At 42.7% G+C, this 23791-nt stretch overlaps 1 protein-coding gene across 1 annotated transcript in view; it reads right to left on the bottom strand.

Annotated features, from left to right (window-relative positions):
• Positions 1-12554: 12554 nt before the first annotated feature.
• Positions 12555-23791, bottom strand: part of bcl11bb (BCL11 transcription factor B b) — a 35672-nt gene continuing 24435 nt past the window's right edge. Inside the window, exon 3 of the mRNA XM_060917982.1 lies at positions 12555-16795. Coding sequence (XP_060773965.1) covers positions 14829-16795 — 1967 coding nt within the window. The 3' untranslated portion in view covers positions 12555-14828. The remainder of the gene's footprint in view (positions 16796-23791) is intronic.

Genomic DNA, 23791 nt, shown 5'->3' with positions numbered 1-23791 from the left:
GTTGAGGGAATTTGGCCTCTGTGTCACCTCATATTTGTTCCCCAGTTAATCAGGAAGTCATGGATTACAGCTTGAAAGATCCTACACACTCCAGTCAACTCAAAAATACTCTCATCTCATTTCATTATCTCTAGCTGCTTTATCCTTCTACAGGGTCGCTGGCAAGCTGGATCCTATCCCAGCTGACTACGGGCGAAAGGCGGGGTACACCCTGGACAAGTCGCCAGGTCATCACAGGGCTGACACATAGACACAGACAACCATTCACACTCACATTCACACCTACGCTCAATTTAGAGTCACCAGTTAACCTAACCTGCATGTCTTTGGACTGTGGGGGAAACCGGAGCACCCAGAGGAAACCCACATGGACACGGGGAGAACAGGCAAACTCCACACAGAAAGGCCCTCGCCGGCCACGGGGCTCGAACCCAGGACCTTCTTGCTGTGAGGCGACAGCGCTAACCACTACACCACCGTGCCGCCCCTCAAAAATACTGTACAATTTAAATTTAAACTCAGGCTTCAGGTACATTGTGTTCACTATAATTTCCTGGGGCACCAATAATAGTGGCACATGTGTTTTTTTGGAAATAATTATTTCTTGATGAGGGATTTGTTTTTCCTCAGAATAAATTTATTTCAGTTGACGGTTAACGACTTCAACAAAAGGTGGATTTTTTTCTAATGCTTTTTACTAATTTTTACAAAGGAGTGTCAATATTTTATATATACATCCCCGATTCCAAAAAAGTTGGGACAAAGTACAAATTGTAAATAAAAATGGAATGCAATGATGTGGAAGTTTCAAAATTCCATATTTTATTCAGAATAGAACATAGATAACATATCAAATGTTTAAACTGAGAAAATGTATCATTTAAAGAGAAAAATTAGGTGATTTTAAATTTCATGACAACACATCTCAAAAAAGTTGGGACAAGGCCATGTTTACCACTGTGAGACATCCCCTTTTCTCTTTACAACAGTCTGTAAACGTCTGGGGACTGAGGAGACAAGTTGCTCAAGTTTAGGGATAGGAATGTTAACCCATTCTTGTCTAATGTAGGATTCTAGTTGCTCAACTGTCTTAGGTCTTTTTTGTTGTATCTTCCGTTTTATGATGCGCCAAATGTTTTCTATGGGTGAAAGATCTGGACTGCAGGCTGGCCAGTTCAGTACCCAGACCCTTCTTCTACGCAGCCATGATGCTGTAATTGATGCAGTATGTGGTTTGGCATTGTCATGTTGGAAAATGCAAGGTCTTCCCTGAAAGAGACGTCATCTGGATGGGAGCATATGTTGCTCTAGAACCTGGATATACCTTTCAGCATTGATGGTGTCTTTCCAGATGTGTAAGCTGCCCATGCCACACGCACTAATGCAACCCCATACCATCAGAGATGCAGGCTTCTGAACTGAGCGCTGATAACAACTTGGGTCGTCCTTCTCCTCTTTAGTCCGAATGACACGGCGTCCCTGATTTCCATAAAGAACTTCAAATTTTGATTCGTCTGACCACAGAACAGTTTTCCACTTTGCCACAGTCCATTTTAAATGAGCCTTGGCCCAGAGAAGATGTCTGCGCTTCTGGATCGTGTTTAGATACGGCTTCTTCTTTGAACTATAGAGTTTTAGCTGGCAACGGCGGATGGCACGGTGAATTGTGTTCACAGATAATGTTCTCTGGAAATATTCCTGAGCCCATTTTGTGATTTCCAATACAGAAGCATGCCTGTATGTGATGCAGTGCCGTCTAAGGGCCCGAAGATCACGGGCACCCAGTATGGTTTTCTGGCCTTGACCCTTACGCACAGAGATTCTTCCAGATTCTCTGAATCTTTTGATGATATTATGCACTGTAGATGATGATATGTTCAAACTCTTTGCAATTTTACACTGTCGAACTCCTTTCTGATATTGCTCCACTATTTGCCAGCGCAGAATTAGGGGGATTGGTGATCCTCTTCCCATCTTTACTTCTGAGAGCCGCTGCCACTCCAAGATGCTCTTTTTATACCCAGTCATGTTAATGACCTATTGCCAATTGACCTAATGAGTTGCAATTTGGTCCTCCAGCTGTTCCTTTTTTGTACCTTTAACTTTTCAGCCTCTTATTGCCCCTGTCCCAACTTTTTTGAGATGTGTTGCTGTCATGAAATTTCAAATGAGCCAATATTTGGCATGAAATTTCAAAATGTCTAACTTTCGACATTTGATATGTTGTCTATGTTCTATTGTGAATACAATATCAGTTTTTGAGATTTGTAAATTATTGCATTCCATTTTTATTTACAATTTGTACTTTGTCCCAACTTTTTTGGAATCGGGGTTGTGTATATATATATATATATATATATATATATATATATATATATATATAAAACATCAAAAACTTCCCTCTCACCCCCCTGCTGGTGGTGATGGGAGGGGGGGGGGGGGGGGGTCTGTGTCTTCCTCAAACTCTGTTCCTCTACCAGAGGCCTGGGAGTTTGAGGGTTCTGCGCAGTATCTTAGCTGTTCCTAGAACTGCACTCGTCTGGACAGAGACCTCAGATGTTGTACCTGGAATCTGCTGCAGCCCCTCTGCTAGTTTAGGAGTCACATCCCCTAATGCTCTTATCGCCAATGGGACCACTTTGGAGTTGACCATACACATTTGTTCCAGTTGTTCTTTCAGTCCCTGGTACTCCTTGATATTCTCATCCTCCTTCTGCCTGATGTTACTGTGAACTGGGATTGCAAAATCTATATGGTACATCTATCAAAAATATATGCATGTATGTATGTATGTATGTTACACCCATTCACCTGCTGTTTGATGTGGTTCTCTAATCAGCCGATCCCTTGATGCATCAAATCCCACAGATACAAATCAAGAGCTTCAGTTAATGTTCACAATGTTCAAACATCAGAACGGGAAAAAATGTGATCTCACAGTGAAGTGTGACTTTCTTTCACTGTGGTATGGGTGTTGGTTTGAGCCAGATGGACTGGTTTGAGTATTTCAGAAACTGCTGATCTCCTGGGGTTTTCACACTCAACAGTCTCTCGAGTTTACACAGAATTGTGCCAAAAACAAAAAAACCTCAAGTGAGTGATTGACAGTTGACCCCCGCCTTGTTGATAAGAGAGGGTCAGAGGGAAATGGCCAGATTGGTTTGAGCTTTTTTTTTTTTGCCAAGAAGAATATCGTAATTCATATAATCGCTCTTTACAACCATGGTGAGCAGAAAAGCATCTCAGCATGCAACAGCAGACAGAAGAACGCATTGGGTTCCACTCCTGCAGCCAAGAACAGGGATCTTAGGATCAAGAATAAGTTCCTATTAAAGTGGCCAGTGAGTGTATGTATGCATGTGTTCAACTCACATTATAGTCAAAGCTACGTAATCTCTTTTGTATGTAAACTATTTACTAAAATAGTTGTAAGATTCCTTATTTACTCATTTAATTTCATTCACAACATTCATGGGAATTCTGATTTTTTTCCTCGTTTTTTCCCAAATGAGGTGGTATGATGCAAAAAAGACTTACTGTTACCGCCCCCAAAGATGATTATTTTCCAGTTACTACACATCATACTGTAGCGTTTTATTCTCATCATAGCACAGCAATTTGCAAAGCTTTTTTTTCCACAAAACATCATGCCTTTCATTCACTGTATTCACATTTTATCATATTGAATGTTGCGGAACTTAAATGTGCAAAGTTAACTTGAACTAACAGAAACTGATTGGAAAACAAGTTAGTTCCTGCTATCATGTATCACATATTGTTATAGTAGCTATAATAGCTATAAATAGTTGTTCTCTTACCAGCCTTGCTTTTTCTGTCTCGCTTGAAGTTAATAAGACAAAAAAAAAAGCATGTTGTTATGTTACAGAGAAACCACAAAGCTCTCCGTCATGAAGACTTTCCTGTGGTGGAAGACTTCCTGTGACTGAAAAAAGTGGTGACATTGTCATCTCCTTCCATAAATGCTAAATAAACACCTCCTAACAGTACATTTCACCATATCAACAAGTATGTACTGAATGTCTGGCAAGTTCCTGTGTAAGTAAACTGTTACTATAGTAACAATAACTTATTCATATGAATCTGTGATTAGAAACCGTGTGGCACTACTGTGAGTGCTGCAGTAATAAAAAATTAATCAACACCCTCCATGAAATCAGATTTGACAGTTCAGTTGTGCTTTTTTCAAGTGTATTGTGTGCTATTTTAGTTCACTGACGTAACTAATGTAACACAATAAACAGTTTTTTCTTTGTTCTCTTCAATCAGTGAGTATCCATTCCCTCAGCTTTACAGATACATTCTGCAGCACCACAAAGCCTTTGTTCTTCTTGGTCAGATCTCCTCGGAAAAAAAGATCCGCAGTTGCCGACTGACCGTGGAGTAACCATGCTCCTCTTCATCTCCTGCCCATCCTTTTTTCCAAAACTGCTCTGCGCACCCTCCATGTTCCCAGGCCTGTCCATATGGGTCGGATTTGCTCTGGTTGTCGGCTCTTCTGCCTCGGGGGTAAAGCCTGCTCACTGGGTGCCATTTCCTTTCGCCTTGGTCAGGGAATAGAGATTGCTAACTGGATATAGACACACGGACCCGGTGGGGTTTGGCCCTTGCAATCCTATTTAAAAAATAAAGGATTCTGTGGTCAATCTGTGTGGTCAAGGCCCCGACCACAGCCCCTGCTGACACCCTGTTCCCCGAGGCCGTGGTTTTACCAAAAGCCATCATTTCCTAAAGTCTCCCTGTGTGTGACCCATTCACGTTCTAGACATTTTGGCTGAGTAAATGACGGCCCATTTTTCCCGTGGCATTGGCCACACAGCACAAATGGGGACCTTCTATTACCCAAGCTTAAAAGGGACTTTAAATCACATGTCAGATGTGAACTATGACACTACCCTGTGTGGAGCGGTGGTCAAAATGGCCTAGCAATGCATCGGTGTGGCTGAGTCGCGTAATTAGAATGGGAAAATGGTGAGACCTCAAGGGAACATGGTGCCATGAGAGAGACTTTGGGAATCTGCTGTCTTTTAATCTTATTCAGAGTCTTGCTGGGAATGGGCTGTTTCAGGACTGAAGATGCATCCCAGATGTCCAGGGTCAGTCTAACCACATCCATGCCTAGCTCTTTGAGCAGACAGTCACGTCAACATGAAGCACTAGAAGACGCTTCAAGATGCAGAGACTATGGTTTAATTGTTTGTTGGTACAAATAGAGAAGGTCTCTCAGAAAAGGTCTCTCAAAGATACCTCAGTGAGCAAGTCATTCAGCAGCAAAGCACTATGATTGGCCATGCGTAAATAGGCTATAAGGGGTTTTTAAGTAGTTTCCCTCCCTTACACGCAACATTGTTAGGGTTACAAAAGCCCACCTGTCTCACGAGGGAAGAAGGGATGCAGCGACATTGATGGGGTCAAGATAGGTCAGACGGGTCATTGTGTTTAGAGCATCTCTCACCACAGAGAGGCGCAGGCAGGTGCAGCGTAAAGGAGGGGCTCAAAAAAAATAGTGAACTCCTTAGGTCAAAGGTCATGCAGTAAGCAGCACTAGTGTCTGGAGTCTCCGTACGTTTGTGTGTTGAAAACAAAACACTGAATGAGATTTATTGGAGCTTTTAAATAGTTGCATTTACCAGTCAGTCATCCAAATCTGAATCCTAAAAGCTTCACATAAAATCTGGTGCCAATGAAATTTGCCTACAACAGACCACTTATGCTATTGACAGTTGTCACACTGTTTTGTTTATTTAACAAATTTCATTGGCACCAATATATATATATATATATATATATATATATATATATATATATATATATATATATATATATATATATATAGTGCAAAGAAGCCCCTGAAACAGTCCAGCACATAGTAGCAGGGTGTAAGATGCTAGCTGGATCAGCGTACATGGAGAGGCACAACCAAGTGGCTGGGATAGTATACAGGAACATCTGCAACCAGTATGGAATAGAAGTACCCAAGTCCCAATGGGCCATACCACAGAAGGTGGCTGAGAACAACAGGGCCAAGGTTCTGTGGGACTTCAGCTTCCAGACTGACAAACAGATCCTGGCTAACCAACCAGACATAGTGGTGGTGGACAAAGAGCAGAAGAGGGTGGTGGTGATAGATGTGGCGATCCCAGCTGACGCCAACATCAGGAAGAAGGAACATGAGAAACTTGAGAAGTATCAAGGGTTGAAAGAGCAGCTGGAACGGATGTGGAAGGTCAAGGGTTGCGTGGTCCCCGTGGTAGTGGGGGCACTTGGGGCAGTAACCCCCAAACTGGGAGAGTGGCTCCAGCAAATCCCAGGAACAACATCTGAAGCCTCAGTCCAGAAGAGCGCAGTCCTAGGAACATCGAAGATACTGCGCAGAACCCTCAAACTCCCAGGCCTCTGGTAGAGGACCCGAGCTTGAGGATGACATGGATACCACCCCCCCGCCGGGGGTGAGAAGGAGATATATATATTACTGGGCAAAAGTCTTAGGCACATGATGTAAAGAAACGCTGTCGACTAAAAATGGCTTAAAAATAACTAAATGAAATGTTTCAACATTAAAAAAACACTATAAACACTATAAGCAGTAATCAGTAAGCCATAATAAATGAAACAAAGTCAATATTTGGTGTGAGATGACCCTTTGCTTAAAAAAATTATATCTATCTATCTATCTATCTATCTATCTATCTATCTATCTATCTATCTATCTATCTATCTATATACAGTGGAGGAAATAATTTGATCCCTTGCTGATTTTGTAAGTTTGCCAACTGGCAAAGATATGAACAGTCTATAATTTTAAGGGTAGGTTTATTTTAAGAGTGAAAGATAGAATATCAAAAAGAAAATCCAGAAAATCACATTTTATAAAATATATAAATTGATTTGCATTTCGTTGAGTGAAATAAGTATTTGATCCCCTACCAACCATTAAGAGTTCTGGCTCCGACAGACCAGTTAGACACTCCTAATCAACTCGTTACCTGCATTAAAGACAGCTGTCTTAAATTGACACCTGTATAAAAGACAGCTGTCCACAGAATCAGTCAATCAATCAATCAATCAGACTCCAACCTCTCCAACATGGGCAAGACCAAAGAGCTGTCTAAGGATGTCAGGGACAAGATTGTAGAGCTGCACAAGGCTGGACTGGGCTACAAAACCATAAGCAAGAAGCTGGGTGAGAAGGAAACAACTATTGGTGCAATAGTTCGAAAATGGAAGAAATACAAAATGACCATCAATCAACCCCGGTCTGGGGCCCCACACAAGAGCTCACCTCGTGGGGTATCAAGGATCATGAGAAAGGTGAGAGATCAGCCTAGAACTACACAGGAGGAGCTTGTGAATGATCTTAAGGCAGCTGGGACCGCAGTCACCAAGAAAACCATTGGTAACACATTACGCCGTAATGGATTAAAATCCTGCAGTGCCCGCAAGGTCCCCCTGCTCAAGAAGGCACATGTGCAGGCCCGTCTGAAGTTTGCCAATGAACACCTGAATGATTCTGAGAGTGATTGGGAGAAGGTGCTGTGGTCAGATGAGACCAAAATCGAGCTCTTTGGCATTAACTCAACTCGCCATGTTTGGAGGAAGAAAAATGCTGACTATGACCCGAAGAACACCATCCCCACTGTCAAGCATGGAGGTGGAAACATTATGCTTTGGGGGTGTTTCTCTGCTAAGGGCACAGGACTACTTCACCGCATCAGCGGAAGAATGGACGTGGCCATGTACTGTAAAATTCTGAGTGACAACCTCCTTCCCTCTGCCAGGACACTGAAAATGGGTCGTGGATGGGTCTTCCAGCACAACAATGACCCAAAACATACAGCCAAGGCAACAAAGGACTGGCTCAAGAAGAAGCACATTAAGGTCATGGAGTGGCCTAGCCAGTCTCCGGACCTTAATCCCACAGAAAACCTATGAAGGGAGCTGAAGCTCCGAATTGTGAAGCGACAGCCTCAAAACCTTAATGATCTAGAGATGATCTGCAAAGAGGAGTGGACCAAAATTCCTCCTGACATGTGCGCAAACCTGGTCATCAACTACAAGAAACGTCTGACTGCTGTGCTTGCCAACAAATACTAAGTCTTGTTTGCTAGAGGGTTCAAATACTTATTTCACTCAAAGAAATGCAAATCAGTTTACACCCCCGATTCCAAAAAAGTTGGGACAAAGTACAAATTGTAAATAAAAATGGAATGCAATGATGTGGAAGTTTCAAAATTCCATATTTTATTCAGAATAGAACATAGATGACATATCAAATGTTTAAACTGAGAAAATGTATCATTTAAAGAGAAAAATTAGGTGATTTTAAATTTCATGACAACAACACATCTCAAAAAAGTTGGGACAAGGCCATGTTTACCACTGTGAGACATCCCCTTTTCTCTTTACAACAGTCTGTAAACGTCTGGGGACTGAGGAGACAAGTTGCTCAAGTTTAGGGATAGGAATGTTAACCCATTCTTGTCTAATGTAGGATTCTAGTTGCTCAACTGTCTTAGGTCTTTTTTGTCGTATCTTCCGTTTTATGATGCGCCAAATGTTTTCTATGGGTGAAAGATCTGGACTGCAGGCTGGCCAGTTCAGTACCCGGACCCTTCTTCTACGCAGCCATGATGCTGTAATTGATGCAGTATGTGGTTTGGCATTGTCATGTTGGAAAATGCAAGGTCTTCCCTGAAAGAGACGTCGTCTGGATGGGAGCATATGTTGCTCTAGAACCTGGATATACCTTTCAGCCATGATGGTGTCTTTCCAGATGCGTAAGCTGCCCATGCCACACGCACTAATGCAACCCCATACCATCAGAGATGCAGGCTTCTGAACTGAGCGCTGATAACAACTTGGGTCGTCCTTCTCCTCTTTAGTCCGAATGACACGGCGTCCCTGATTTCCATAAAGAACTTCACATTTTGATTCGTCTGACCACAGAACAGTTTTCCACTTTGCCACAGTCCATTTTAAATGAGCCTTGGCCCAGAGAAGACGTCTGCGCTTCTGGATCATGTTTAGATATGGCTTCTTCTTTGAACTATAGAGTTTTAGCTGGCAACGGCGGATGGCACGGTGAATTGTGTTCACAGATAATGTTCTCTGGAAATATTCCTGAGCCCATTTTGTGATTTCCAATACAGAAGCATGCCTGTATGTGATGCAGTGCCGTCTAAGGGCCCGAAGATCACAGGCACCCAGTATGGTTTTCCGGCCTTGACCCTTACGCACAGAGATTCCTCCAGATTCTCTGAATCTTTTGATGATATTATGCACTGTAGATGATGATATGTTCAAACTCTTTGCAATTTTACACTGTCGAACTCCTTTCTGATATTGCTCCACTATTTGTCGGCGCAGAATTAGGGGGATTGGTGATCCTCTTCCCATCTTTACTTCTGAGAGCCGCTGCCACTCCAAGATGCTCTTTTTATACCCAGTCATGTTAATTGCCAATTGACCTAATGAGTTGCAATTTGGTCCTCCAGCTGTTCCTTTTTTGTACCTTTAACTTTTCCAGCCTCTTATTGCCCCTGTCCCAACTTTTTTGAAATGTGTTGCTGTCATGAAATTTCAAATGAGCCAATATTTGGCATGAAATTTCAAAATGTCTCACTTTCGACATTTGATATGTTGTCTATGTTCTATTGCGAATACAATAGCAGTTTTTGAGATTTGTAAATTATTGCATTCTATTTTTATTTACAATTTGTACTTTGTCCCAACTTTTTTGGAATCGGGGTTGTATATCTTTTATATGAAGTTATTTTCTGGATTTTCTTTTTGATGTTTTGTCTCTCACAGTTAAAATAAACCTACCATTAAAATTATAGAATGTTCATTTCTTTGTCAGTGGACAAACTTCCAAAATCAGCAAGGGATCAAATAATTATTTCCTCCACTGTATATATATATACACGTCTCAGGTCCAGTGAGTGCAGTTTTATGCGGAAATGATCTGTAGGTTTTCCTGAGCATCTTACAGAACCAGCCACAGTTCTTCTGGACACTTTGACTGTCACACTCATTTCTTCATTTTACACCAAAACCCAGCAGCCTTCATTATGTTTTTTTTTTTCATCTGAAAAGTGCTCTCTTATGGAATATGCTGCTGAGATACAAACTTTTTTTTTCTGTAACATTTAATTTTATGCTGGAAAAAAAAATGAACGTTCGGAACTCTAAAATGTTTTATCATGTTGTGATTCAATAATGTTGAAGTCATAAAACAAAAATCTATAACAAAGTTTGTATGGAAAAACAGCAACAACATAGCATCCCTAAGACTTTTGCACAGGACTGTGTGTGTATATAATAAACAGAAAGGGGTCAGTATTAACTTTTTCAGCAGTTTGTGCTACAGTAGCTCTTCTGTGGGATTGGACCATATGGACAAGCCTTCGTATGCCATGCAAATCAATGAGCCTTCGACACCCATGACCCTGTCGCCGGTTCACCGGTTGTCCTTCCTTGGATCACTTTTGGTAGGTACTAACCACTGCACACCAGGAACACCTCACAAGATGTAGTCATCTCACCATCACAATCTGGCCCTTGTCAAAGTCACTCAGATCCTTACACTCGCCCATTTTTCCTGCTTCCAACACATCAACTTCAAGAACTGACTGTTCTTGAACTACAGGTGCCATTGTAAGGAGATAATCAATATTATTCACCTCACCTGTCAATGGTTTTAATGTTATGTCTGGTCGGTTTTAATGTTATGTCTGTGTGTTTATTTATCACCTCACCTCGCCTATCCCTTGACCTACGGGGTCGTTGGGGCGTCATGGATGCTTGGGCTACAACCCTCCTCCAACCCTCTATGTCCTCCGCTCTTCTTAATGTTTCTGTGAAGTTCATATGTGTCCATTCTCGTATGTTATCCTCCCATTTCTTCCATTGTCTACCACGTCTTAGGGCCCCAGGCACTGTCCCTTGTAGTATAGTGTTTGTTAGACCGGCCGCATGTGTGACATGGCATACCATTTAAGTTTTCTTTTCTTAACTGTCATGAGAAGGGTCTCATGTGGTCCTATAACCTGTTCAACAGTCTGGCGGATATTTTCATTCGTGATGTGGTCCCTGTGTGTTATACCGAGGATTGTCCTGTAGCACCTCATTTCTGTTGCTAGGATCCTTCTTTGTAGGTCTGCTGTGAGTGTCCACGTCTCGCAGCCATACAGAAAAACTGCTAATGCAAGTGAGTGTAGGAGGTGGATCTTTGCTCTCAACTGGATGTGTTTATCCCTCCATATGGTTTTCAGTCTTGCTACAGCAGATGTCATTTGCGCTATTCTAGCCATGATTTCTGGTTTTGACCCTTTGTCAGATATGATGGAGCCCAGGTACTTAAACGTTTTCACTGGTTCTAGTGTTCCTTTGATTTTTACCTCAGTGTGGAACCCATGTGTATTATTTGTCTTTTCGGCACTTATTTCCATTCTGTAGGCATCTGAGGTCCTGTCCAGCTTTTCCACCAATGTGTTTAGCTCATCCTCTCTCCCTGCTAAGCCATTGATGTCATCTGCAAAACGCAAGTTTGTGATCGGCCTTCCTCCTATTGAAATTTTACCGGTGTGGTTTTCAATGGTTTTAATGTTATGTCTGATCGATATGTTTTATATATATATATATATATATATATATATATATATATATATTAGTGCTGTCAAGCGATTAAAATATTTAATCACGATTAATGTCACGACTGTCATAGTTAACTCACGATTAATCGCAATTTAATTGCACATTTTTGTCACATGAAAAACCATTGTAATTCTCTTATCAGCATAAAAAAGTGAATGGGCTTGCTCACCGTTCGAACTACAGGGGTACTCGGGGGATCCGAGATCCCCTGAAACAGACATAAGATCCCTTGAAAACATGATTTGGGAAATGTTGGGGGGTCTCTAAAATATTGGCAAAATGATGTTTATTGACATAGCAATCGTGTGTAACGGGAAGCATTTGCATATCCGAAGTGAGCGCGCGATGGAGATCCGCGCTCTGAGACAAGCGCAAGCACCCCCCCAAGGGAAAAAAAAGGGACCCCCCGAAAATATCGGCATAGTTCGAACACTGGTTGTACCAATGTTTTTTTTTTATTGCAGAGCATAACACGTCTTGTCACAGCCACTGCAAAGTGGGGCTGGAGCCGCCGATGGGAAAACGAAACCTAAGCCGAGCACCGTGGCTCTTCGGGGGAGGGCAGAGGACTCTGGCTGTGCGGGGCGTGGCATCATGTCACAGAGCGTTAATCTCGCGATAAAAAAATTATCGCCGTTAAAATTGAGTCAAGTTAACGCGTTAATAACGCGACATTTTTGACAGCACTAATATATATATATATATATATATATATATATATATATATATATATATATATATATATATAAAAACCCCAGTGATGTACAATATAATCATCCAACAAGTGCCAGTTTAACATGACACAGCGATTCAATAAACAGGTTGATTTTCATTCCTTTTTATTTTCTTTTTTTTTTTACATCCTCACAAGGATGGATTTACCAAAATTATGAACAGGTATAGAGACAAAAAAAAATTTGGATAGACTCACAATTTTATAATGGACTGCAAAATATAAAGATTTTTTTTTGCATCATTTCATAAAATGCCACTGGTATACAAATACACTGTGTATTTTAACAGTGAACGAAACATATACGAATATATCCACTGAAATTTATGGGGGGAAAGAAACCCTGCACCGAAAACAAAATAAAATATTAAACAACCAACCAACCAACCCTGCTATGGCATTCAGAAAATGGTAGAAAAAAACATGAGATTATTCTCGTTTAAAACACATTTACACAGGAATTTGTTATCCTTGTACTTCAACACTGTAAACATCATTTTAAAGACAGAGTGTCATTTTTTTCTCATTTTTTTTCTATTTTCTTCCAAGCTGGTGAAGAGCCAGCTGGATGTATCAGTGAAGAACTAGATGACTTGGTCATCTCGGACAAAATTGTGCATTAAATTAGATTCTGAAAGGTAGTACAGATACACACATCAAATGCATAAATATTTAATGTCTTCATTGTGATTTTCTTGTTGTTGGAATGAAATTCATTATTACAAGTGTACACACTGCATAATCATTTGCGTGCATGTTGGATTGAACAGCAGTAAAACACAAGCATGTGTAGCGGGGCCAGTTTGTCTCCGTATCTTTATTAAAACTTTCTCTGATTTACATTTTAAATGTCTCTGCCATTCGCGCTACCTTATTTTTAATTATGCTATCCAAAAGATGCAAGCTAGGCTTAAAGATCGGGTAAGGAATGTAGGAAAATTTTCCAGTAGTATCTTTCGATGTCTTTATCCAAGATACCAATTTGCAAACAAAAAAGCAGCATTTTTAAGTGCTGATTATAAGCTTAATTTGGAATGAAAACAGTCCTGAAAATAAAATGTCTACAGTCTTAAAAAAATAAAATAAAATAAAAACGCAGCAGCCTGAGATATCTAAGATTTGAGGGGAGAATGGTTATTTGTTAAAGGCACAACAGCCCTCTGAATTGGTGAAGTGTGAAAAATAGAAGGTGACCCTGGGCCTCAAACATCTGACATGAGCACACTGGTTCGTTCCACAATGCTCTGGAGACCAAGCAGCCATTTTGGACACTTGCATGTTACCATAACAAACTAATTTTGATAACAATTTTGTAAATAATACGTCTGTAATACTGCAAGGCCAGGTAAAGGAATGATCCTGGCTGAGGTTTTGTTAAAATTGCTTTTAACACTTTGAACCTTAGTATCGTAACAACATCTCGCACTTTTCATTGCCAAAACATTTCTTTTCAATCAGGATAAAATAAGGAAATTGGTCAAACCCATTAATATGTGTGTTAAGAAAATATACACTGGGTGGTATATTTTGTTTTACAATATGTGGTACTGTAAACAGTCAGATCATAAAAATATGGGCTATATTACTTTACCAGCCTTATAAGGAATATAGTAAATCAATAATGTCTAAATGAGTGTATTGATGTAGGGAAGAATTTGTTTTGCTTAAGCTTGACAGCTAAAATCATAAAAGTCATATCAAGAGCATAGTCAGCCAGATGGTGGTCAAAAGGGAATCATTAAAATACAGTCAAACTGTCATCCAGCTGCCTGAGACATCCCTGGTATTCCATCTCCCTCGAATTTGTTTCATATTTATTGTCAAGTTGACATTCAGTGCTTTATGTTTTAATATATCACCCACATGTGGTGTGACTGCAAACAGCAGTAGTACACAAGAAAATCTCTCTCTGTTTTTTTTTTTTTTTTAGAAGTATAACTTCTTCAGAATTTAGCAGGACAGGTAAAAATTGCTTCTTTTCCTTTTAGGAAATTCCTCAAACAAAATGGTGGCAGAATGCCAAACTCTCAGTATGTGTCATATCTTAAAATGGTGTCTGAAAATAATATTCTAACAAAGGAATGCATTAAAACCCCTGCACATGCCATTATATACCTGCACATGCCATGTATCATCAAGAAATGATCCAATAAATACAGAAATTATTGCACAGTAGAAAGGCTCTATGGATTCTTAATGGACAAATTCCTGGGAATGCCAGCAGGGTTTTTTCAAATCCATCCACAAACATGTACTAATGTTCTTGTTTCTCAGGTGGCACTAGGGAAAAAAACACAAAAAAAAACCACACAAAAAAAACACCAAATCATTCCAAAAAAAACCTCTATAGTTAGATTTATTCAAAAGATTATCCAGCTAAACTCATCATACTGTCTGAAGCATGTGCTCTAGGGCACATAACTTATGCTCGATCCGCCTGCTCAAGTTTGACATCGTTGCTCATCAAATGTTCACCATGCCACTTCTTCATGTGTTTTTCAAGGGTGCTATAGACGCTGAAGGGCATGTGGCAGATGTCACAGCGATACACCTCCTTGCCAAACTGGCCATGGGTCTTCATGTGGCGCGTGAGCTTGCTGCTCTGTGCACAGGCATAGCTGCACAGGTCGCACTTGTACGGCCTCTCACCTGTGTGGCTGCGCCGATGCACTGTCAAGTTGCTGCAGTTCTTGAACACCTTGCCACAGAACTCGCACGTGTCACTCCTCCGGCTCTCTTTAGAACCAGGAGGCCTACCAGGACCCGGACCTCGGAGTTGGAGGTGTGGTGTGTTACTGCCGCTCCTTCCTGACAACATTCCACCTTCCATTAGCTCCCCAGGGGGCGTGGAAAACCGCAGACTGCCCGTCTCTGAGGACGAATGCTCAGAAGATGTGGCAAAAGGTGACTGCCGGGAGTCACCAAAGCCCAGAAAGGGCTCCCTGATGTAGTGGCGGGAAGCAGCGTAGCCAGCCAACAGCTGAGAGTACACATTTTCAGAAGCGATGAGTGGCAGAGATGGAAGCTCCATGTCTTTCTCTACTTTGATCCTCTTGGCTGAGGAGCCAGAGAGGTTTGAGCAAGAGATGGGTGCAGGCTTCTGCTGGAACAAACCTGCCATGGAGTCCTCAGGTCCACAACCCCTGCCATTAACTATGGGTTGAACCTCTGCATTGATTTCTCTGGCTTCTCTGGCTGATGAATCTGTGTCTGCCTCTTCTGTAGGCCTGTTGCCCAAAGGCAGTCTCAGGTGATTGTCGATGTCATTATATTGGCTTTCCATCCCTCTGTCAATGGAGAGTGGTTTTTCGGTCATCAAAGTCTGGGACTCATTCTCCCGGTTCCTGCTGAGCTCAGAGTCCATGCTGAGATTAGATGCGGGCCTGCTACTGCCATTCTGTTGTTCTTCTATCTCCTCCTCTTCCTCATCCTCATCTTCATCTTCCTCATCGTCATCATTGTCCAGTAGTTCCCTGCCCTCTCCACTCTTCTGCTCCTCTCCTGTTGAGTCACGCCTGCCCCGATCTGGCGAGCTGCTCAATGAACCTGACTTCTGCAAGTGGGTCTTCATGTGCCGTTTCAACTTGCTGGCCTGAGAGCAGGCGTGATCACACAGGTGGCACTTGTAAGGCCTCTCACCAGTGTGACTGCGCCGATGTACTATCAGATTGCTCTGAAACTTAAAGGTCTTTCCACAGAACTCACAAGACTTGACCTTGCCTGCCTGGCCCAAGGTTGGTGAAGAACTGGACTTGGGAGCAGCCGGAAGTGGCTGTGTTGGCGTTCCCAGGAATGGCACTGGCTTGCCACCAGGCTGAAAGAGTGTGGGGCTGAGGAGCCTGTGCACAGGGGGCACACGGTTGGGTGAGAGAGGAGGTGTGGGCCCACCATTATTATTGTTGTTGCTGGCCAGCTCACGGAGGCGGCGGGAGAAATCCATGGATGGTGGTTCCATGGGCATTGGGGCCAGGCGCATCACCCGCTCAAAGGCACTGGGATGCTGGGTGAGAATGCCCATCTCCTCTGGGCCCAGACGCTCAAGGGGATGACGAGGTGGTGGAGGGGGGCTTACAAATGGTGGTGTTGATGGCAAGCGGGTCTCCATGTATCCAGCAGGCTGAGGCTCTCGCAGAAGAGGTGCTGCCATACGGAGCAAGTGGAACGGGTTGCTGTTGTCTCCCAGGAAACTGGCAAGAGGTGAGCGAGGCAGGGCATCTGCTCCCAGAGGAGGAGGCAAAGCCATACGGGGTGTAAGGGAGCAGCTAGAAGGGTGGTTGTCCAGGTAGATACGGATACCATGCGTGTTCTGAGCATGCTGCAGCAGGAACCAGGCGCTGGTGAACGTCTGCTTGCATGTGGTGCAGATGTAGCTAGAGGGCTCATCTTTCCCTGGAAGACACAAAGGGTACATGGTGTGAATGAACGCATAAATATTAGTGCTTAACTCTGCAACACGCTCCTAGGAGAGGCTCTGATGGCATGCTTTAATGGATTTTCATGTCATTCCTGCATCTGTTTGTTCGCAGCAATGGCTTTGGGTGTAATCAAAGGGAAGAGTTCTCTATGATGAGGTTCATGGATCATTTCACTTTAAAAATTAAACACGCAACATGTGAGCGGCATCTCACCGCACTCTGGTGACAGCCATTTTATGAGACAAAATGAAAATTGCATCGCTGTAAGTGGGAGAGCCGAATCGGCTGATACTCTGCCAGGTTATCAGTGGCCTCATGGTGCCTGCTGTTCGCTAAACCCTCAGTGGAGAGGATGTGTCTGTGCGTGACTGGGTAAGGATCAAGGGCCGAAGGGTGGAGGGTTGGTGTGTGAGCGTCTCCCTGAGACTCCCTGAGGGCTGGAGACTTATGCAGATGGCAGGTACAGCCTGAAGGCCTCAACGCATTATGCTAATGTTAATGCCAGACAGGCTTTAATATACAGCTCAATTCTCACACACACACACACACATTTGCTATTTCCATATGGGAATAAGTGTGTAGCAAAGGCAGGGGAAAGAGGAGATGAAGAAATACAGACAAAAAACAAGGGAGGAGGTGATCAGTTTCAGCCTGACTCATAAAACTACGTTACAATCACTCGCATATGCATCCATACACTATGTATAAAGCTTGCATATGTGTGGAATATGAATGAATAAAGGGACCTATTTGTGAGTAAAATATATAATATACTCAATTAAAAATTGTGGGGTTTTTTGTTTTGTTTTTTTTAATTACAGTGTGGGTCAGGTTTTCAACTCTGATTCCAGACAGAGAAGAGGATAGTGTTGGCTCAATTTTGTCTTTGTGTGTGTGTATGTGTGTAAAGTTACTGTGTGCTAATGGGAGTGTGATATTGTCTCCATGGCTGACAGGGGCCAAAGGGTGTTATTGGGGCCATGGCCAGGGGCTTGTATGGCATGGCCAGTGTCCCATTGGTGCTGCTCTGCTGGAGGCGAGGAGAGAAGTGTGGAGGCCTGATGTCCATGTTTAGTTTGGCTGGCCTTCACACACATGGCTGACAGGAGGGAGCAGGAAGAGGGGGAGGATTTGATACTAACATATAAATGTGCCTGCTCCTTTCCCTTCTCAGCATGCATGGAACTCAGCCCGGTGCTGAAGTGTGGATCAGGAGTGGACGTAATTGATGTCCCCCCATGAGTTCTAATGACGCCTCGTCAAGATCACACATTCCTCTAGTGACTGCTTAGTGCCGAACTGGATTTTTCTAAATAGAGAGGTGGGAGATGGGAGATGGCAGCGAGACAGACAGGGAGAGTGATAGAGAGGGGGTGTGAGGAGAGGGACTGGCTGAATGTGTGTATGTGTGTGGGTCTCTTTATGAGTGTGCGCCTCTACTCTGCCATAAATGTGCGTTCAAGCTCTGGCAATTTGCATCTTATCACTTCTTACAGAAAGAGCCATATGTTGCCAAAGGAGCGTGTCAGCTAACAGACAGGCAGGCCTAATGACGACCAAAGACAAATTTCATCAACTTTCAAAACAAGCGAGAGAGAGAGAGAGAGAGAGAGAGAAGCCCATCATGAATAAGTTAAAATATGCTAATGACCCATCAGAGAGCCGTGTCTTGCAACGGCAGCTTGTGTGGTGTGATGGTGTGAAATTACCCATCAGCCACCTCAGGATCACAAATCTCCATCTGATCATGGCCCATTGGGTCGCGCCGCATGGCACTGGGCAGGGCTGTGCCACACTGCACTGCTCCAACCAATAAAAGTGCTCATTAAGGAGTCATTGCCACTCGCTCTGTGATTCAATTTGCAGCAATTATGGTGGTCCGTGCTAAAAAAAAAAAAAAAGCTCTTGCTGTGGGATGTGGAGGTCAACTAGCAGTTAGCAGAGTGCCTTCTTTGCTCTCGGGGTGTTCGTTGTGAGAGTCTAATGGCCTCATCTCCCCCCCCATAAATAATGCAGGGATTACAGGTTAAATGGCTAAGTTGAATCATGGCTGTTCTAAGATGTGCCAGGCTATGCAGCATTTTCATGCTAGCCAAACTTGCAGCGCTAATCATTGAGGTGGGGCTTGCTTCTCATCATTGTGTCTGTGTGTATGTGTGTGATTAATGATGCGTGTGTGTAATAGAGGTGGTCCAGCATTAAAGTTCCCCACCCTCATGGATCTGGTGTTAGAAAACCACACAGTCAATTAAGCTCTCCTTTGAGAGACCGTTTCAGGGTTTAGCTCTCATTTAAAATGAGGATATTTAGCCTTTTGAGGCGATTAGCGTGTGTGTAATGGTTAAGGAGGGTGTTTGATAATTAAATATCTCTGAGAAAGTTCAAAAGTCTCATGTATTGAGAAAAGCGAACGCTAACATAGTTGCTAGCTCAAAGACCTCGAGTACAACATCAATGCCCATCCATGTTCAGAGACAGACATTGCCAGTCAGTGATTTTGTGTGTGTGTGTGTTTGTAAGCCTTATACCTTACTCATCTGGGAGCTCAGCTTCCAGAATGTGTCACATTCCTAGCACTGGAGGACGCTACAATGGTAGATTTGCATAGAGAACAAAGGACGAGGTGATAACGCACCAAGTGTGACACCCCCCCGGCAGCGCCCAATCCCCCTCCGAGAACCTGTCACCCACTGTGTGACACCTGGCACGGTGCCCGCATTAGCATGGCTGTGATCTGCTGCTCCTGGGTGCCCACGGGGCCTCACCTCGCATCGCTGATGTCTTGTTTCAGATGATGGCGGCTAATCAAGTGGCCAGACTGCCATGCAAAACACGCACTTGTGCGTGCGCACACACATACACACACACACATATGTATGCATGATGGTGTAGGACATGCTGCCACTGCTGTGGAAAAGCTGCTTCTGCTGCAGATATACACCAGGACGTACGTGTGTGTGTCTGTGTGTGTGTGTGTGTGTGTGTGTGTGCGCGCGCACACACTTGGGCATAAGAGACCTCAAAAGACTGTGTTGCTATCTCTCTTTAGAATCCTGATATTCTCAATGTGTCTTTAATCACAGCCTGTCCACTACATAATGCAAGTTTTTTTTTACACAAGTGTGCAGTTTATAGTCATTCCTGAATCAGTGTGCTCATGAAATACCACAATACAGTGAAATGGATTTATATATCTGAAACTGCACCTTCTTATGTCCCACACAGCTCACAGGGCATGCCACAGGGTATTATGGGTATTTTATGCCAGCTGGGGTATATCATTTGGATATATGGAAGCACACATTTTCAGCTTCACTCCTACAATTTCAGAGTTGACTCCAAAGTACTAGAAAATAGAGCAAAAATAATGGAGAAGGTGGACAACATATCAGGTGTAGCTTAGCAATCAGGGTTTTATCTTAGTGACCAGAAAGTTGTGAGTTCAAATCCCAGGACTGCCAGAGAGCCATTGTTGGGTCCTTGAGCAGCAGCATTAAAGAAACTCTCCAATATTACTATGAACAAGAAAAGGAGTGAAAATGGTTTCTCACTTACAAATTGAACTTAGATTACATTAATGGCATTTAGTAGATGCTCTTATCCAGAGCAACACAGTTAGGTACCTTGCTCACAGGCACTTCAGCCATTCTTGTTGGTCCAGGGAATTGAACCAGTAACTTTTTAGTCCTAAGGCTGCTTCTCTAACCATTAGGCCATGGCTTCATTGGTTTGAATTTAGTCAATAAATGTTTAAACTATGATGATATCAGGTCAAACCTAAATCTTGGTCACTGTAACAATAACCATGGGGCCAAATTTGAAACATGACCTTGTTTACTTTGAGATGTCAGTGCTAACAAGTTGTACCATTCATTACCAAACTTCATTTTTGGAATAATGGAATAATTGGCTAATAACAGGTTCAGGACAAGGAAACATCTCGAAATTCTTGTTTGTTCTAATTACAAATGCTGTTGGTCAGGGCTGTCTGGTACAGTAAATGGGTCAGCAAGGCTGTCTTTCCAGTAAATAAATAACCAACCACCCACTGCACGATGGTGTAGTGGTTAGCACTGTCACCTCATAGCAAGAAGGTTCTGGGTTTGAGCCCAGCGGCTGATGGGGGCCTTTCGTGTGGAGTTTGCATGTTCTCCCTGTGTCTGTGTGGGTTTCCCCCACAGTTCAAAGACATGCAGTTAGGTTAATATGGGGCAGCCATGGCCTGATGGTTGGGCTGAAGTGCCCTTGAGCAAGGCACCTAACCCACAATTGCTCTCCAGGGGCTTTAGCATAGCTGCCTACTGCTCTGGGTATGTGCATGTGCTCATTGCTCACTTGTGTGTGTGTTCACTGCTTCAGATGGGTTAAATACAGAGGTTAAATTTCACTGTGTGCTTAAGTCTGTGCTTGAGTGTACATGTGACAAATAAAGGCTTCTTGGATAAATACGACTCAATTTTCAAAATCATCTTATTGCTGTTGGCAAATGGCTTGGAGTGGATTTTTACTTTCTTTTACTATTTTTTTAATTACTTTTGTGGAACCAAGAACAAGAGCGCCACCAATGGTGGTAAATAAAAATACACTGAATGGTAAGAGGTAGCACCTGGGGCTGATTTCTTTCTAGCCCAGTGTGTAGACTCATACAACCCTAATAACTGACCCTCCAGTTAGTCCTGTTGGGCTAATTTATTTACCCCAGCTTCACTGTCACCCCATAAGGCTTGGTTTATATTTGTGCATCTGCATATTTGTGAATATGTGAATGGAGAGGTAATAAAATGTAGTGTGTGCGACAACTCAGGATGTCAGGTTCAAGATCCCAAATACCGTGCTATGTTAAAGTAGAGCGTCAACCAGATTTTTCCAATTCTCCTCACAGAAAAAGATGAATCAAAGATATCACATAATCAAAGCGAATATACAGTATAATAATCCCATACAGCACAGCATGTACAAAATATATATATAGTAATAATTAACAGTTATTCCACGAATTCGAGTCGTACATGAGCTGATAGCCGACGAGGCGCTTAGCACCGAGTTGTCTATAATCCATGTACGATGAGATTGAGTAGAGTAACTGTTTTATTCTATCCACATTCACTGGATTTTGAGAAACAGAGCATTTTTATTTTTTGCAAATTCAATAAATAAAAACTTTATACAAAACATCCGACAAAAACATTTACACTTAGAATGTAAACAAACTGGTGAAATGACAGGAACAATTTGTGAAAAATGTGATAACAATAATTGAAAAATAAAAAAGATGCATTCTTACCATCAAATACTTTTATTCCATATTTTGTTTTTTGTTGGAGTTTTTTGGGGTTTTCTTCTTCTGCTTCTTCTTCTTCTTTAGGGTTGCGGTTGGCAAACCAACCTTAAGGTGCATTACCACCACCGACTGGGCTGGAGTGTGGAACGGGAGCTATGGGGGGGACTATATTCTTTTCGCTATTTCTGTTTCTTTTAAATACTTGATAACTATTTCTGGGGGGTTTGTTTTCGAGTAGTTTTTATTTCGTCCTCGGTTGGTTCAGCAACACGTGCCACCATTTTGTTTTTCTCTACTCACAGTATATGAGCTGATAGCCTAGTAGTAGCGTAGCCAATCAGAGCATGCAATTGCCCATATCCAGTGAACGTGGATTGAATAAAACTCTATATAAATAAAAATTTTATTTATGATGATGTCTTTGCGGCGGCACGGTGGTGTAGTGGTTAGCGCTGTCGCCTCACAGCAAGAAGGTCCGGGTTTGAGCCCTGTGGCCAGCGAGGGCCTTTCTGTGCGGAGTTTGCATGTTGTGTCCGTGTGGGTTTCCTCCGGGTGCTCCAGTTTCCCCCACAGTCCAAAGACATGCAGGTTAGGTTAACTGGTGACTCTAAATTGACTGTAGGTGTGAATGGTTGTCTATGTGTCAGCCCTGTGATGATTTGTCCAGGGTGAACCCCGCCTTTCGCCCGTAGTCAGCTGGGATAGGCTCCAGCTTGCCTGCGACCCTGTAGAACAGGATAAAGCAGCTAGAGATAATGAGATGAGATGATGTCTTTGCAATTACTGTAGATTACACAATATTTTACAACGCTTCTTGGTACACAACTGGGCACACCTCCTGGCCTCAGCTAATCAGCATTAGATACACCAATAGCATCTTAGATCCACACAATACACTGTTAGGATTTTTGGTTTCCATGTCAGTCCACTGGTGAACCTCTGCATGTCACGTTTCCCATAATCCCCGACTCTGCATTGAGACATATATGCAAATGCACTTCAGTACAGAAGTATAAGCCAGCCTTCGCAAGTCATCAGCAGCGATTAAGAAGCTGCATGTGAAATACAGGAGTGAACGTTGCTTACTTTCTCAGTATGTTTTGTGTTTGAAATGAAAGTGCCAGCTGACAGCAAGAGCGTACTGTGACGAGAGTAACGGTGAGAGTTTATCATGCTAGGTATTCGGAAAAGACACAGCGTGATGGCAAAGTTGAACCACGTGACATTGAAAGAGTAAGCAAACATTAATGGTGCTGTCACTTAGGATGTGTGTGTATGTGTATGTGTTTTCTAGTAGTTTTTTGTCTACAGTGAGACCCAAGGCTCGACCATTTAATATCATGACCAGCCTTAGAATCAATCTTAGACTCATGTCTCTTTGAGTTAGTGTTTCTTCTCCCTAAATGGAAAAGGCAACTTTATTAGAAATTGCAGCTAAGCTAAAGTAGAACGTTGGGAGGGAGGCAGTGTGTGTGTGGAGCAGCTAAGCCACTGTGAATGATGTGCACATTAACACACACACATTTTAGAAGCAGACCGTTTGTGGCTCCACCTGCAGGATGACTGAGGAGAGATGTGGCTTCAGTACACACACCAAACACATCAAATGGACTTAAGAAAGAAAACTGGACATAAATTCTTCCCTCACCTCATACATACACTCCAGAACGAATCTTGGTCGGATGCCTG

The sequence above is a fragment of the Neoarius graeffei genome, chromosome 3 (genome assembly GCF_027579695.1).
Source record: "Neoarius graeffei isolate fNeoGra1 chromosome 3, fNeoGra1.pri, whole genome shotgun sequence".
In the NCBI taxonomy this organism is placed as follows: Eukaryota; Metazoa; Chordata; class Actinopteri; order Siluriformes; family Ariidae; genus Neoarius; species Neoarius graeffei.
This window is presented reverse-complemented; position numbering and strand designations above follow the sequence as displayed.